This window comes from Falco punctatus, assembly GCF_963210335.1.
Source record: "Falco punctatus genome assembly, chromosome: 3".
Lineage (NCBI taxonomy): Eukaryota > Metazoa > Chordata > Aves > Falconiformes > Falconidae > Falco > Falco punctatus.
In genome coordinates, this window is record NC_137582.1 from 104,020,474 (window position 1) to 104,037,317 (window position 16,844).

Here is a 16,844-nt window from a genome sequence, read left to right on the forward strand (position 1 = left end):
GGGAGAGAATGAGAAATAAGAGGGAGAACGCAACAGGCCACAGGGTACAGAGGGAGGGAGCCCAAAAGAGGGGCAGACAAAGAAAACTTCAAAAGTGACAGGCAACAAGGCAGAGAGGGGAGAATTTCACAACTCAGCATCTTGAGTCCAGAAAAAAAGACAAAGGGTGATGGGTAATGGCGCAGAGAGGGAGGAATTTAAGAACAACAACAGGGAATAGGGTAGAGAGACTGGGGAAGGGAAAAGTCCTGACAAGCTTCCATGCAGAGGGAGGAAATAAAGGTTACAGACAGGGACTTGGGCAGAGAGAGATGGAAATAGACAAAACCTGCAGCACGATACCAGGCAGGCAAGGAGAGTTCAGAACTGGGGACAGACAGGGAGGGAGGGAGGGAGAAAGGAAAGAAGCAAGAGGCGACACGGCAGAGAAGGGATGGAGAGCCAGACAAACCAAGGTGGGGAAAGAAAAATACAGCCACAAGACTTAACAAAACAGACAGGGAGCCAGACAGAGAGAGCCAGAGACAGCAAAAATGCCAACAGGCTACAGGACAGAGGCTAAAGAATGCAAGAAGGGTGGCCTGCAGTCAAGAGAGAGATAGAGAAGGTGTTGCGGGGGTGGAGACACAGGCTACAGGAGAGAGGAACGACCTAAAAGATGGGGACAGGAAGCCTCTCAGAGCAAGATGGATGGAGAAAGAAGGTGCAAGGGAGCAAAAAAAAAAAAAAAAAAAAAAAATCTAAAAACAGTTGCAGCAGCGAGGGGGAGAGGGAGTCAAGGAGAGGCAGGCGGGGATTGTGATGCATAAGGAGGGAGACAGGGCCCCAAGGGCCCAGGACTCACCGCAGCTCCCACTCTCAGTGCCACCAGGAGAATTTGACTGTTCAGACAGTTATTCCTCCTCCTCCCCTCCCTTCGCTTCCGTAACGCCCGTCGCTTGGCTGTCCCTCGCCAAAGAGGATACGTGGGTGTCTTACAGTTCTCACGAGATGAAGTTTCCTAGACATATACCTTCACTCCCTCGCACGCTCCCTGCGCGAGTAGGACAGAGGGAAAGAGAGAGAAAATTATGACCAGGGAGCAGAAGAGATGGGTTGAGAGAGAAATCAAATCAGAGGAACAAGGAAGGAGGGAGGGAGAGAAAAAGACAGGGATCAAGGCAGAGGCATTGGGGGTGGGGTGGGTGCCGTGTGATGGGAGAGAGACAGAGATCGGGACAAAGAGAAGGAGAAAGGAAAACCAGCCCTGGGCTGCAGGACAGGGAAAAACGGACAGGGAGCAGGACCAGGGAATAATGGGACAGCGAGCTGGGCAGGGGGGTACAGTGAAGAACAGTGGGACAGGCAGTGGTATGGAGACGCACAGACTGAAAGTTAGGGGGAGGATGGAAAACAGAGAGCAGAACAGAGATTGACAACTGTATCGTAAGAGAAACGAGGCACGGAAGAGAGTGACAGGACCAAGGCAGAGCAACAGAGAAAGAAAAAATAAACAGTGATGGGTAGCAGGCCAGAGGGACAAGGAAGGACAATGGCTTGGCTGTCCTCCGCCTAAGATAACCCGTGGGTGTGTCACAGCTCTCAGGAGACGCAGCCTCCTAGGCTCTTCACCTCACTCCCTTGTGCACTATGTGGCTGTAACACACTCTGGGTTATGCACACAGGCCCTGCTGTGCACACTGGCAGTCTGGCCCGTTGCCGACTACAAAGATGGATCCTTCCTCACCAGGTGAGGCAGGCTCTCCGGTGCCTGCAGCAGGAGCCTGCGTGCCAGTATAACAGCACCGGTGGCCTTACATAAATATGCAGGAGATGGCACAGGAGCAAAACGGCAAAAAGTGAACTTGGCGTCTCAGTGGTGGGCTGGATAGGGAATGAAAACTATTTTTTTTAAACAAATACTTTCCAATCACCATTGAAGATGCTAAGCCCCACCCAGGTTTTACAGCGAACAACAAAAAAACAAACTAAAAAGTGCCCCTGTATTGTTTCCTTTGCCATCCCACGGATGGACATTTCCTCAGTAACTGACAAGTATACATCGTAACTCAAGTGACCTGTGTTTTACTGCACATGAAAGCAAACAAACCCCTTTCAGCTGGCCTACACGTTCAGACATATATCCAAAGAACCTCCATTAATCTGACTTGCAAAGAGCTCCACGACCTAAAAACTTTACCCGTAGCGCCCTCCAAGAGAACTGAAGAGCTGTGGACTCTCACAAATGCTGGGGCACACCTCTTGGCCTGCCTGAAACATTCAGAGGGCTCTCAGATAATCCGGGAAGAAGTCAAAACCGTTCTGGGTTTAGAGCAAGGCCGACTACACTTGCATGTTTTCTTTTGCATACTCACACCTGGGAGCCAAACCAAAACAGCTACGCAGGCAACAGAAGGATTGCTCAGCACATCTAGACCAACAGAGCTCCCCTAAAGCAAACTTGGAGGAATTCATACCCCAAGTCAACATCTGCAGTGCAACCTGGCCACAAACTGTGAAACAATGTCACTTGCAGGTCAAACTCATGCGAGCATTTTCTCCTTACAAAAACCAAAAAATTAATAAAACACATCCCCTTCTATGCCACATCAGGTATCGCACTCCGGCAGTTGAGCTGTAACTGCATTTCAGAAATAACATAACAAATACATCAGTATTTGCTAATGTGGTACCCAGAGCTGACAGTTAACAGGAACATGTCTCCTGGTAGCAGACAGTTATTAAGCTAAAAACTATACCTCCCTAACACATAAATGGAAGAAAACTCAAACCGTGTCCCCTTCTCCTCACGCTGGGTTACAGCCTCTGACAGGCATTTCGTTCCACTGCTTGGAAAAGCTCCAAGGTTGCAGCTTAAGGGAACTGGACTTCCCCGGGTCTCAGAGTAATTCTAGAGCTAAAGTGGTGATAGACATCAACTCTAGATCAGATAATACATGCCAACACTCATCACTGACCCAAGGCAGCAACCACCTTCTGGCCTACCTGCAGGTTTCAAACCCAACACGCTTTCTTCCTGAAGCGGGACGCTACCTCATTTCTTTGTAGCACCATCAACATGCTCCTGGAGATGGCGCTAGAGATGGTATGCAGGCAACCCAGCCACTGTTGGGAAGCACCAGAGCCTTTTCAGCACTGTTTTTCACTACAGTTTACATGTGAAAAGAGAAAAGAGAGAGAAAAAAAAAAAAAACCACACAAATAACGAGAGCTTTATTCCACAATGGAGACAGCCATGGTGAATAAATCAGATTTTCCTCGGGGCAAAAGCGCACACCAAATAAAGAATTTTGTTGAACAGCGTGGTAGAGTTCTCAGGAAAAAGCAGCCCCTAACTCTCGACAAGGAAAAGAAGATTAGTCCTCTTCAGAAAAGCACCGCTGTGCGGCAACAAGCCAACACTCCACATACCTCCGTCTCCTCATCCCGACTGCAGGCAAGGGAGGCCACGTGCTCCTCCAAAGTAACGTGCTCGGGGCACCAGGTTTTCCTATCGCAGCCATACGCGGCGTCACCTTTAAAAACCACCCAAAAAACCCAGTCAGTTGTGGTGCCGGATCGGGAGGTGCCCGTGCCAATTCGGGAATTCGGCGAGGGCCTCTCTGGACACAGACCTTTCTGAGGCGAAACGTCTCCCCGGGGCCCATCCCCGCTGCCGCCTTCCCCCCCAACAAGCGTCCCCCCGGACCCCACGCCGCCAGGCCAGGCCAGGCCAGCCTGACTACACCCTCACTGCCGTGCCGTGCCGTGCGCGCCGCGCCGCTGCACCGAGCCTAAACGGCCCGCTGCCGCCCCCGGGCTGCGGGAGCCGGGCCCGGCCCTTCCCGCGCAGCGCAAGAAAATGGCGCCCGGCGGCGGGGCGGGGCCGCAGGCGGCAGGACCCCGGCCGGGGCTGCCCACGCCCTTCGCCTGCTCCGCGCCGGCCGAGGGAGGCGGCGCCGCGGCCAGGCGGGCCCCGGCGGGCCCGCGCGCGCCTTGCGGGGGGGAGGGCCCCGCCCGGAACCGCCGTGTCCTCCGCGCCGCTGAGGAGAAGGGCGGCGCGGCCGGGCTGCGGGGCAGCGCTGGCCATCGGCTCGTCCAACCCCCCCGCTAAAGCAGCTGTTCTCGGGCAGGGTGCTGAGGGGCTCGGCCGGGCGGAGAAGCGGCTCTGCGGGCAGCCCGCTGCAGCGCTCCGGCACCCTCCAAACACAGAATTTCCCCCTCACGTTCAGAAGGAGCTCCCTGTGCTGCGGCGTGTGCCCGGCGCCCCTTGTGCCGCCGTGGAGCAGGGCGCGGCCCCATCCTCCCGACCCTCGCCCTGCAGGTACTTACAGAGAAATTCACAGCTTCCTGTGAAGTCGGGCTCGCAGCTCAGCCCCAGAGCAGGTGACGGCAGCTGCTCCCCCCCCCCCCCGCCAGAAATAAACCTCTTTCCTTCCCAAGCCAAACTTTGATCGCGCTCTTCATCACCGGCATTGCACTCTGGCGGGCGTGATCCGTGCCGGGCCAGAGTGCCATTTGTAGACGCTACAAGAAGACATGTCTCTGATGCCGACCATTACTGAAAAATCTAAAATATAGAGCTTGTTTGTTGGTTGGTTTGGTTTTTGGTGGGGTTGTTTCTCGGGTTTGTTTTCGGAGCAGATGGGTGTTTTCTTGGGGGGTGGCCTGCGGGAGGGGTCTGAAGGGTTATGGGGGATGTTGGCACCACATCTACACATTTTCTAAATGCCCCCAGGGACGGTGATTCCAGCACTTGCCCGGGCAACCTGTTCCAGTGCTTGACCACCCTTTCAGCAAGGCAATTTTTTTATTCTTTTATTAGTAATACCCAATGTAAACCTCCCCTGTTGTAACTTGAGGCTGTTTCCTCTTGTCCTGTGACCTGTTAATCTGGGAGAAGAGGCCGACCCCCACCTCGCTACAGCCTCCTGTCAGGCAGTTGTGGGGAGCAGTAAGGTGTGTCCCCGCCCCCCGAGTCCCCTCCTCTCCAGGCTGAACACCCCCAGTTCTCTCAGCTGCTCCTCATCAGACTCGTGCTGCAGACCCTAATGACGCTTCCTTGCCAGGAGCGCCTGGCTGCCTATGCTTCCATCCCATGAGGTGTTCACGCACGTAGCTCGCATCCCCCTGAGCCTTCTCTTGTCCAGGCTAAACGGCTCCAGCTCTCAGCCTTTCCTCATCTTCCAAACCCTCCACCATGGCGGCCCGTCCCCGGTCTGTCTCCAGGATGTCCTCTCTTGTACAGGGGAATCCCAGCACTCCATGCGTGACCTTGCCAGTGCTAAGCGATATCCCCAAGAAGTCTGGGGAAGGTGCATTGTGCCAGTGCTGAAAGAAGGGCCTATCCAGGTTAAAACAAACACAAAAACCCTCACAGAACTTCCTCCTCCTCCTCCTCAGGAAATGTAGTCAAGTGAATATTCTGATGAAAAGGAGCAACAGGTTTAAATATACTGGGTTTGAAATTAAGGTGATGTTAAAAGGCATTCCTAAGGAAAAGCTACACATTTTCACTCGTATCATCCTAATGAAACATCTGCTGGGTTCAGAAGTGTTAATAGTGAGAGAGGCCATTTTCGCTAATAAGCCGATACTCTTACTGCTACTGGGTACTGTCTAAATCCTTAAATCTGACACACGTGCAGACAGCAGCACGTGGTATTGCTGACCTGGAACGGCTGTTCAGCTCCACGGGCTGTAGCACAGCAAGACCTGCAGGACAGCTGTTAGCATACCTCAGACACAGGACAACTTACCCGAAATACAATTTGAATGGTTTGACAAGCAAAGTGAATAAAAGCAACTGCACCTCTCTGCTTATAAGTACATTTTTATTAGAGTGCAGCAACGGCTGTCAGAAGCAACATCTTGATCATCTAATTTTACAGTGAAAAAACATGGTGTTGTGAGGTTCTCATTTCTTGCCCTTTACTCTATTTGGCCATTTGGGGTTTAGAACATCCAAGTTTAGAACAGCATTGTTATACCTGAAAATAAGGCCGTTTCCTACAGGTTCTTTTGCACAGGATCAGTTCAAATGAAAACATGTTTAAAACTGAATGCTCATCCTTCTTTTTTTCCCCACGGTGATAAAAAAATGCGTACCTGTATTTCTCAAGAGCTGTACTTCCCACTCATCCATAAACAAGTGTTGCTTAAGGCACAAGAAAACAAGTAACTTCCTCTCAGGCACAGAGATAAACCGCACTGAATGACAGTTTCTGTCTTTGCTGCAGATTCAGGTGAATCAGATGATTAAGTCACTGAAAAGAAGCCCGATGAAAACAAAAGCTACTGTTTGTTCATGCTGGCTCATAAGTGTCTGTAAAATTCAGAGGATCTGCAAGTAGTAATTAGAGCCACTGTTTGAGAAAAACACCAATCTGTCTTGTAATTGACAAGAATGTATGGTACTGAAAGAAGCCAGTATGTATTCACTGTCTTTTTTTTTAAGATGAAAGTTTCTGAAGGCCACAGAACTAAAGCGTTAGCATATTTATTTTAGGAAGTGGTGACCTAGAGACCATGTGCTGCAGCAGCATGGTGTTCCTGAGGAAGCAGAATCGCTTTTTACGGCTTCCCTGAGATTTATTACTATGATAGCCACCCAAACCCCAGTGATAAAAGACTGGGAGCGAATCTGTATCATTATAAACAATACGGAAATACCCCGAAAATGATGTTCCTCCTTACATGCTGAATGCCTTCACAGACCCAAAAAGAGAAAAAAATAATCATTTTGTTCACTTTTTTGATCACATAAATTTTACAGGGCTGGTTTTTACCTCTCCTCCTGCCAAAAGCCAAAGGTCTGACTGAAAGAGAGTGGGGGAAGAGGACAACCGATCACTTTGGAATTCAGAAATGTTTAGAAAACACCAGGTTTGTTAGAAGAAATGAAGCGAGGGAATGGGCAGGGAGTACAGAAGCAGTGCTTAATCACATACACAAAAAGATTTCAGGAAAAGGGGTTTATGCACGCCTTTAATTGTATTGAGAAATGCACTAAAATCCTCTTCCGTGAGAGCACAGAACACTACAGTAGAGGCAGATGTGCTTGGTAGGTTTCTTTAAGCTTTGTATTTGGCAACGTGTTCACGAGCTATGATCATCCTTTGAATCTGAGCAGTCCCTTCATAAATCTGAAAAGAAGAATTGCAAGATTGATCATTTTTGTAAAATATTTTCACAGATCTTTCTACACTTGTCAACCTTCATAGCACAAATCCACAGTGGATTAGGACGTGCAGAAAGAGAGAGAAAACGGAAGAAAATTTGAGCGTGCTTTCATTAACTACAGTGGGCTAAATGCAATAAACCACATACAAGATCTTGAGAGAGAGTCTTGTGTTCCCAGATGCTCTCATCAAAACTCTGTAAGGTTCTCACAAACTTAACAGACATAGCGGATGAAGGATGGGGAAAATGGATTCTCTGGGGAAGCAAATACATCGTCTCGGTTTTGAAAATGAGGGTGGAGGCAGGGAGGTGACCTGGGCTGCAAGTGTTGTATTTTCTTTGACTAGCCTTTCAAGGCCACAGCAAATATTCAGATTCATCCATTTATTACCACTGCTCCTTCTTCACTAGTACTCCCTTCAACACATTATTTTTTTACCTTTTTTTTTAACCAGGCGTTCTTGCGTTTTCCTCTAGAAACATTCTGTGTCTCGCCCCTGATCTATTTGGCTTGCTGACAGCCAAGTCAGAGCTACACGACCGAAGACGTATGTAGGTGTAACGCAGAAAGGCAGCCACGGACTCCAACGGTACAGTGCAATGTGATTCAAGGGCAACACAGTTCAGTGGTTTAAAGCGTTTCAGCTCCCAGTTCTGCTAAAGCTTGCTGTGGCAAATTGCTCCAATAAAGATTACTGAGTTTACTAAACATCAGTCAGTCTTGCTGGATAAAGAACTGCAGCATCGTATTATATGCTAAGAGGACACTTACGACATGGAATATTTTCTTGGTAATAATACCGCAGAAAAAGAACGGGGGATTATGGGTGACTATGGACTAAACACGACTAAATATGAGCATATTTTGTTCTTTTGGAGAAGGCAAAAATAATAAAAAAAGGAAGGGTTAATCGCTCCTGACTGCACCACACTTCTGTTAATACAGCATATGCAAGATCATGAATCCATGATACTCAGTGATGGTAATATCTCAGCTGAAGTAATCTGCCCAGTTTATACCAAAGTCTCAGGCAGACAGACAGTTTAGAGCACCGCAAGAAGCGATGAAGAGAACAGCATTACACGTAAGGCATCTCCACTTGACAGAATACCAAAGCAAGTGATCAAAATAGCCATGCTTCTTTTCTACAGTGCTTTTTTTCTAAGAGTTCAAAAGCTTTAAAATGAAGAGTCCATGCATTTCAGAGTTACCACATGAGAAAAAAAACGCACCACTACAGTCGTCTTATGTAGGTTAAGTTGTTGATCTAACCCAAAGAGTTTTGTATGTAAGAATCTGCCTCGTTTGAATGCCCTTTCTTTGAATGGAAGGATTATTGCTCTCACCCTCAATTTTTTTTTCCATATGTTCACATCATGATTTCAATCAGTAGCCATTAGTTTCTTTTCTATAAAATGTATGCATTCCTCTGAAGATCACTCCCTCTTTTACTCACCTGGTAGATCTTAGCATCTCTCATTAGTTTTTCTACAGGATATTCAGTATTAAATCCATTTCCTCCAAAAATCTGCACTGCATCTGTAGCTACTTGGTTTGCAACGTCACCCGCGAACGCTTTTGCGATGGAAGCATAGTAGGTATTCCTGCGACCGGCATCGACTTCCCACGCAGCCCTTTGGTAAGCCATCCTAGCCAGTTCCACTTTCATTGCCATTTCAGCAAGCATGAAAGACACCGCTTGGTGCTGTAAATGATGAAATAAACCCAGTTAACTTTGCCGGCTTAAAATTCTATGACATCCAAGAATACGGTCTTCATACTTCTGAATCTGCAAATTCAACACGCTCAGGAAGCTTTGAGTTCTACAGAATCTGGATCAGGCTCTCAACTCTATGCTGAGTTAGACAGGTTGTTAATTCTAAATCCACTTAAGTCACAGGGATGAAGTACTGAAGTTGTGCTTTACTTTTCGTGAGATCTCTATGTCGCTTGTTGTTTATTCACAAGCAGTGTGACTGGCCATGTTTTCCATTCATATTAATACCATGAGTCTTGATTCACATACCTCACAGAGGTGTTTTTCCTTCCGTGAAAATCCCTGTGCATGAGACTTGAAGAATTTAAGTATGTCCTGACAGTACAGGAGTTTCAGGATTTTGGGTGGAGTTTTCTTTACGATTTTACTATTTTCATCAAGAAGTTACGGAAGAATCCCAGGAGTTCCTGCATAGCTAGATTTACTCAGACAGTGCGGACCTATATACTTGAAAACCCAAGAAATGGCAGGCACAGAACAACTCACACATCCTAAGTATCGAGGAAGAACACCGAAAATTCACCAGTGGGACATCTAGTATCAAAACACAGCTTTTTGATGTATTTGTTTTTATATATTTAACTTACTTCAACAATTGGTTTCCCAAAGGTTTTTCTCTCCAAAGCATATTTAGTAGCTTCATCGAGTGCTCTTTTTGCTAACCCAACAGCACCAGCTGCTACCTGAATTAAATATAGCACAGAATGAAAATCAGAAATTCCTACTGTACTTTGCAAGTAACTTATTTCTGCTACTTACGGGTGGCCTGGTCTTATCAAAAGCTCCCATTGCGATTTTAAAGCCAGCTCCCTCGGCTATTAATACATTTTCTTTTGGAACTCTTACGTCTTCAAAGACAATACCCCTTGTATCAGAGCAGCGCTGACCCATATTCATTTCCTGAAAAGCAAAGTTTACAAAGGTCCAGCTACACTGGATTCTTGCAATGTACGGCACATTCTTGTTCTTTACTTCTTTTGCATTACTGGTTTAGAAGTGAATTCTTGGCTTGTCAAATAAGAGATGCACTCTTCACCTTTCTTCCAATTTGGATTCCAGGGCTATTTGCTTCCACGATGAATCCAGTAAAGGCTTTGCTTGCGGGGACTTTTGGATCTGGATTGGTACGAGCTAGCAAAAAATACCTAGTGTAAAACAAATACGAGGGGAGTCAGCTCATCCTCACAATTAACAATCAGACACTTTTTTAGCTCACACGTTAAATGTTGGTTTTGGTTTTGTGTGTGTTGGTATCAGGAAATAAACCACTGAATAAGTTAGCAACCCTTTATTCTTGGCCCTTCCAAGAGAGCAAAAGTGTCAATGCATCTCTTGCTGCAAAAGTCAAGATTTAATTCAGTTCCTTCAGATCAACATGCAAAGGTTCTCCACATTTTCCGTGTGTTGTAAGTCTTAATATTACAATCAGCTTCACAAATAACACAAAAGAAACCAATTGCCAGCACGCAGATAAAGATGTTTGCTTGGGAAATACAGTATTGCATGCAAAATGTTCGATTATCCTCTTGGTTTTACTATCTTGGTTTTACTCTTTGAAGTTGTAAATAGTTTTTTTCCTGTTAGCAATTAAAGAGTTGTGTATCACGTTTAGGGTGTTCAGTAACATCAAGAGATAGCTGATAGTTTCTCTTTGATCATTCTATCTTGAACAAGGAAGTAATGAGAAAAGAAAACCTTACAGCTTTCCCTCTGGATTTAGAAGGAATTTAGTGTTGGGGATGAGCATGATCTTACGTGAGACATGATGCAAGAGGTGCATCTTGTAAAGCACCTCCATAGACACCAGAGCACCACCTGCACTCTTTGACACTTGGAAAGCATCTTCCCTTAAGAAAATAAAATGCACAAGCACAAGCCTGGAGCTTTTCTGTCTTCACTAACAGCTAGGGCTGTTTCTAGTCCAATGAGAAGCAACTGATGTCGGCCACCGCACCCACAAAGCCAGTTCCCCTGTAACACGAGCTTCTGGAGTACTGTGACAGTTAAGTGTTGCTGCCCTTCCCTGAGGAGTGTGATAGCAGCCACAACTGAGAGCCCATTCCCTGGGGGGTTGCACACAGGACACACGCCTCCCCCAAGACAGAACAGAACAACAGAAAACGTAATGCCAGTGGCAAGTCAACGCACCAGTTTGCTTTCCCACCGTTTGTGATCCACATCTTCTGGCCATTAATAACGTACTCATCTCCTTTCCTCTCAGCCTTGGTTTTTATACCAGCCACATCAGAGCCTGCTCCAGGCTCTGTTACACAGTAAGCCTAAAAGAAAAGAAAACGTAGAATCCTGAAGAATAAAGTTCTACTTTTAAGCAACCAGAAATTACTGCAAATTATGTGCACCAAACTGATCTGTAAACATTTTAAGTGAACCGCGTGGAAAACCCCAGAACGCGTCCAAAAGGCCCAACAAGGGTCTGCACAAGAATCCAAACATGTAGGGGTCGATTTTCCTCATAAATCCATAATAATTCTTACAATTGTCTTTTAATTTTAATGGTAAACAGATGCATTCTGTAACTTTTCATAAGCCATCACTTCCTTATGCTTCACAACTCCGATATGGAAGCCAAAGACCTTTCAAATCTGAAAATAAGAGCACAGAGTAACACTTTATGGTTGCTGTGCTCTTCATTTTATGAGGCTCACTTGTTCAGATTTTAACACACTGCACATGAATCTTTATTACCTTAACAGAGAGCGCCTGTATAATGTTTAAGATCCATAAATGCAGATCAATGCCCATCTGAGTGGAGTCTGCACTCATACAAACCTTGCATTTTTCTTAGACTCCCACACCTTCTCTTGAAAGGGAAATAAAAGGCACTGCTTTTTGGTAAGTGACTCAGCATGGTTTTCCGGGTACTACCTTCTGTTTGCTTATTGAATGCACTTAATTCAATATTCCTTGACTTTCAGAAAAAGCCACTGTTTATTTACAAACCAAAACAGGCTACACTGTGAGTAGTTATCAGTGTTTAAAAAAAAAAACAAACCCAACCAAAACCGTAATTAATACAATCTGGGAACAGTCTGCAATGCACCTAAGTTATACTTACACACATCATTGGTTCCTCTGTCATTCTTCCCAAGTATTTTTTCTGTTGCTGCTCATTTCCTGCAATGATTACTGGCATTTGCTGAAAGAAAATATTTAGACCATTAATCCATCTTTCTAAAGGGCACAGACTCTAGTCTAAAGGCGGTAAGAAATGACAGAACTGACCCCTAGGGAGTTCGCCTCGATGGCTGTTTGAACCCCGGTACAGCCGTAAGCCAACTCTTCCGTAATAAGGCACGCTTCAAAACTGCCAAGGCCAAGACCACCTACAGTTGAAACATTTCATGGACTAAAATGAGCTAAAAAATTGCAACATATTAGTGATTTACAAAACCTACTTATCAAAATCATATGCCCTCACATACTTCTGACCGAGTGTTGCGTACAATTAGACATTCCCATGCCAGCTTTTTAAACAAAGTTTTGTCAGATTAGTGACAGATGATTTAAAAATTACATTTTGCAGTTCCAGGGTGATGGTGTGCTTGGTGTCGGACAGATTGCACAAAATGTACCAGTGGGACCTTTTGACTACTTTGCATCTGAGAATTTCCTTAAGAGTTCTTAGGAAGCAGAGAAAGGGCCACAAGGGCTGCTGAGCTTCCACACCACTAAGGAAGAAAAGAAACGCGTCCATACCAGTTAGCAAAACAACCCAGTAACCTGCTTCTGGCAGAAGCCAACACTTTGTGAAGTGCGTAAAAACACAGTAACAATGCAGCAATGCTTCCCTGAAATATTTTCGCAGCCTTTGTGTGACTTCCCCAGCCAAAACTATCTTTGTTATGCTAGCCCTTGACAGATGTTTCTTCTGTGAATTCTCCCAGTCTCTTTCTGAACCTGTTTACAGTTTTAGCATTGATACCGTCCAGGGGCAACGAGTTTCACAAATGAACTACACACTGAGTGTAGAACTATCTCCTTTCATTTCTTCTGAACCCGCCGTCTGCCGACTCCATCTGATGCCTTCTCATTGTACTGAAGGGGACAATGAGATGTCATCCCTTTTCACACTCTCCACGACACTGGCATGATAGGCATTTCTCATGCAGAAGCTGTTCCGTGTATTTCATCATCTTTGTCATCCTTCTAGGAACCTCCCTCATTTCCACAACAACCTTCTGAGGTGGAAGGATCCAACTGCATAATGAACGAGAGGCAAGAGCAATTTGGGGGCAAGCAGCAGCATAGTTACGGCTTCTGCTTTTCTCTTTGTTCCCTTCTTGATTTCTGACCTTCAGTTGATGGTTTTGACCACTTCTGGTCATTATGCTGACATCTTCACAGAACTCAGTATTATAACCCCCGTACCTCTTTGTTTCACAGGTAATAACGTTCAGAAGACACCATTTTTTCTGTGAGGTTTGAATTGCTTCTTCCCTTTCTTGTGTGCATCACTTTTCCTATTTTGGACTTCATCTGCCATTTAACAGTCGCTCAGTTTCACCACCTCCTCCTAGAGCTCTTCACACCAGCCTCGTCTTTTCTGTAGCAGGTAAGTCAGCATTATCAATAAACTCTATGACCTCAGTATTGATCTCCTTTTCCAGACCTTGTAAAGCAGTGGTGTCCAATTTGTCACTTCCAAGTTTTAATTTAATAACCAAGTGATTCTACATTGCAGTAGTCCAGCTGTTTCAGCCTTGAGTGTCTGTGGCTGAATAAACATGATCCTCACAACTGCTCCTTTGATCTCTTTAATTCAATTTTTGATACAAGATATACCCTCTAATAAGTCTTAAACCCCCCCCCCAGGGCCTGCTATGGACATTTCCCCAACTTTGTTTTCAGGTAACATATACATGTGAAAAAGAAAATCTAAATTTTAACACTTTTTCCATCGTTACTCATATACCTAAGCACTGATCCTCTGCACCTCCTCTGAACGGGAAATTCATCCTTCTGGCTTAACGTCTTAAATTGCTCCAGCCTGTGTCACAGAGTAGGTCAAAATACGACCGTCTAGTTTCTCTGCCTCATCAGATGACACAGCACACCAGGGGAACATTAGGCAGTTGTAATCATGGGAGGAAATCTGGTTATAAATTACTAAATCACAGCCTAATTTGTTGGGTGATTACATCCACTCCTAGTGGCACTTGTATGTGTCAACCTGTGTACTGATTCAATTTAGATTATTGAAGTATGCGACTGTTCATTTTATACAGAATCCATCATTACACACATAAATCCCCTCTAAGGCCTTTTCTTTGGTTTATTTTACAGATTAAAAAGAAGATTTACTCACCACAGCTTTCTGGTATGTGTGAATTTATAAGACCAAGTTCCCAAGCCCGTTTTATGAGTGGAAAAGGATACTGAAACAGACAGGGAAAATCACTATCTGATTCATCATGGTTAACGTTTTGCATTTTACACAGGTTAAGGTCAAAATCTCTCTTTTCCCCTGCCATATGGTAGATTTACCTCTCCAGTTTTGTCATATTGTGCAGCAACAGGAATGATCTCCTCCACAGCAAATTTACGAGCAGTAGCTTGAAACTCTTTCTGTTCATCAGTAAGTTCTATTACCAAAAAAAAAAAAAAAAAAAAAAAAAAAGTTAAAAAGAAGTCACCAATTTTGCCAGTTGTCAGACTATGAGAAGAGAGAAAACAAGTCTCAGTTCCTTCCAGGACAATCCAAAGCACCAGGACTTACCTTCCTGGGCCTCTCCAGAAACCAAAGCAACTCAACATCCTCCTTCTCTCTAGAGAAAAAGCTCCACTGATCTCTAATTGATGCCTACGGTGCGCTTACTTACTTATGACAAAATTCTTCCAAAAATATTGAAAACCGAGCAGGAAGCGCCATGTAACATACAAGGTATTACCAAAAGAAAAGAGAAGCATGCTGTGCTAACTAAACGAAGGAGATGGAGGCAGATGAATGTTGCTTATCTGATGAATCTGGCTGCTCAGTTTCAAGCATTGACCTGCTGACCCACTAAATTTGCCTTTACGTATCTAATACACCGGGGATTAATTTCTTTATAATATTTCTTTATAACTAAGTTCAGTTAAGACTACATAGTTATTTTAACATTTTAAAAGCCAATGTGAGTTAGTTATTCAAAGCTAAGGCAACTCTGGCAGTCAAGCAAGCTCAAGACAGACATCAGTTAAAAAAAAGAAAATCTCATAAATATCACGTCAATACCTGGGCCTTCCCAAGTTAGAAAAGAAAGTAATTTGGGGTTTCAAATAATTATTAAAAAAAAAAAATAGAAATTTATTCAGGATGAACACCTTAATTGTAAATTCATACTGAACTGCAATACAGTTGTTTGCCGTTTGTTTTTTCCCCCTAACACTGCAATTTGTCTTTAACTGTTCTCTTTCTTTCATAACTGCAATACTTACCAAAGCTAAAGCCAGATGCAGGTTTGCTTATGTGTACGTTTTGAGCAGGTTTACTGGAACGTGATCTCCATCCATGCCCTGCAATGGTTTGGAGCATCTGCTAAAGAGAAAAAGAACATGAGCTGCAAGACCTCTTTGCTGCACAAGTCCCATAAAGCTACTAGCCTGACCGCAGCACAACAGCACCATGAAGCATGAAGAACACAGGCAATAATGGCTGTCAACACAGTGAAAAAAAAGTATTTTCAGAGAATACTGAAAACATCTATACAGTTAAAAGGTGAAGAAATGCAGGAAGACCACTGCTAGGCATAGAAGCGCTGAATACTGAACTGCTGAGTGAGAGTGTATTCATAGTTCAGGATGGTATTTCTTCAATGGGCCATGTATTACTCATTGGAGCTTTGCGTCCCTGAACAAATGCCCTTCACTTTCCCCCCAGTTCAGAGGTGGCTCTGGGGACAGGGAGAGCACGGAAAGTCCACTGCCTCAGCTGTGAGCCCTTCGCCCTTCCCAACAGGTTATCGACATCTTGCATGAGGAGTATTTTTAATTCCTAACAGGAAGGTTAGTCCTTCAGAAAACAACTTTTAGACCCGGTATTAGCAAACACCACTTGCAGCGCAGACAGGGAAGGCAGCAGCCAGGCGGGGAAGGCACACACTGCGCTTGGGGGCTGCCTCCAGGCCTGGGGGGCCGTCTCCAGGCCTGGGAGGTGGCAGGGAGCCCCGGGGGACGCTGCCCGCACGGCCAGCTCCCTCCAGCCGGTTACCACCCCCCAGGACTCCCAGCCCTTCCTCCCCTCCCCGGCCGCTCACCCGGCTCGCTCTGAACGCCGACATCTTGGCCGAGGCGCCTGGCGACCGGCGGAACCCACTGGCGAGTGGCCACTCGGGCGGGTCGGGTCAGGGCGAGCGGCGGGGGGCGGTGCCGGGGGCGGCCCGCGAGCCATTGCGGCCTTGGGGGCGGTCCTGCCCCTGCCGTGACTGCGTGGCTGCGTCCGGCCGGCGCCTGCCTTCCCTGCGGGCACCTACCGCGCTGCAGCCGCTGCTGGCGTCTCACCCCCCGCAGGCGATTGTCAACGCGGTTCTGGGCGGCGGGGGGGGGAGGCGGGTTCCCTCAGGTTCTCCTCAGGTTTCCCCTCAGTTTTTTTTTTCCCCTCAGCGTTTTTCCCCCATCTCCACACAAAACACAATTTTTATTTCTTTGCACAGCATGTGCCCGGAGTTGGGCTTACTCAAGTAACGTTTGGGCTTGTTGCCAAAAAAAACCCAAAATATCTGGCTTAGCTAGGCTTTTAAAGCCCCTTTTTAACTACAAATTTTTTAAAAAAATATTTTTTAATGAGCTTTAAAGCTATTCTGCTTTTGAGGTGCCACGGTGGTGTGTACGGGGTGTAAAATGGGGTGTAAAATGCCCCCTGGTTCTGGCTGTACAGGAAAGCAAAAGCATCAATATTTAATTACT

General features: G+C 45.9%; 1 protein-coding gene and 1 long non-coding RNA gene across 5 annotated transcripts in view; both read right to left on the reverse strand.

Moving 5' to 3' along the window:
- The window catches only part of LOC308061048, a 28,142-nt gene extending 23,847 nt beyond the window's left edge, over nucleotides 1-4,295 (reverse strand). The window contains exons 1-3 of one of the 3 annotated variants that reach the window (XR_013927059.1): nucleotides 4,206-4,295; nucleotides 3,412-3,515; nucleotides 845-1,033 (exon numbers count right to left, since the gene is read on the reverse strand). This is a non-coding gene — a long non-coding RNA (uncharacterized lncRNA). Of the gene's footprint in view, nucleotides 1-844; nucleotides 1,034-3,411; nucleotides 3,697-4,205 lie in introns of those variants that run through there. The other 2 variants (XR_013927060.1, XR_013927061.1) reach the window with 2 other exon arrangements.
- A 1,499-nt stretch (nucleotides 4,296-5,794) lies between these two features.
- On the reverse strand, nucleotides 5,795-16,381 carry LOC308061045 (medium-chain specific acyl-CoA dehydrogenase, mitochondrial-like). Of its 2 annotated transcripts, none has more exons than XM_080380513.1 (12): nucleotides 16,196-16,381; nucleotides 15,378-15,474; nucleotides 14,445-14,542; nucleotides 14,266-14,335; nucleotides 12,183-12,283; nucleotides 12,016-12,096; nucleotides 11,088-11,218; nucleotides 9,976-10,084; nucleotides 9,699-9,839; nucleotides 9,527-9,622; nucleotides 8,619-8,867; nucleotides 5,795-7,124 (listed from the first exon to the last, which is right to left on the reverse strand). In XM_080380513.1, exons 1-12 carry the CDS (start codon nucleotides 16,217-16,219, stop codon nucleotides 7,053-7,055), a joined length of 1,269 nt encoding a protein of 422 aa, XP_080236639.1. In that variant the 5' UTR covers nucleotides 16,220-16,381; the 3' UTR covers nucleotides 5,795-7,052. The 2 variants fall into 2 exon arrangements, with proteins under 2 accessions (XP_080236639.1, XP_080236638.1); XM_080380512.1 differs by having other exon boundaries at nucleotides 15,378-15,477; nucleotides 16,196-16,380.
- Between the last annotated feature and the right edge of the window lie 463 nt (nucleotides 16,382-16,844).

Coding starts and splice junctions, on each gene's coding strand:
- LOC308061045 (XM_080380512.1), bottom strand. CDS start 16,219: ATGTCGGCGTTCAGAGCGAGCCGG. Junction 9,840..9,975: donor GAATCCAAATTGGAAGAAAG/GTGAAGAGTGCA, acceptor TTTGCTTTTCAG/GAAATGAATATGGGTCAGCG. Junction 9,623..9,698: donor TTGATAAGACCAGGCCACCC/GTAAGTAGCAGA, acceptor TATTTAATTCAG/GTAGCAGCTGGTGCTGTTGG.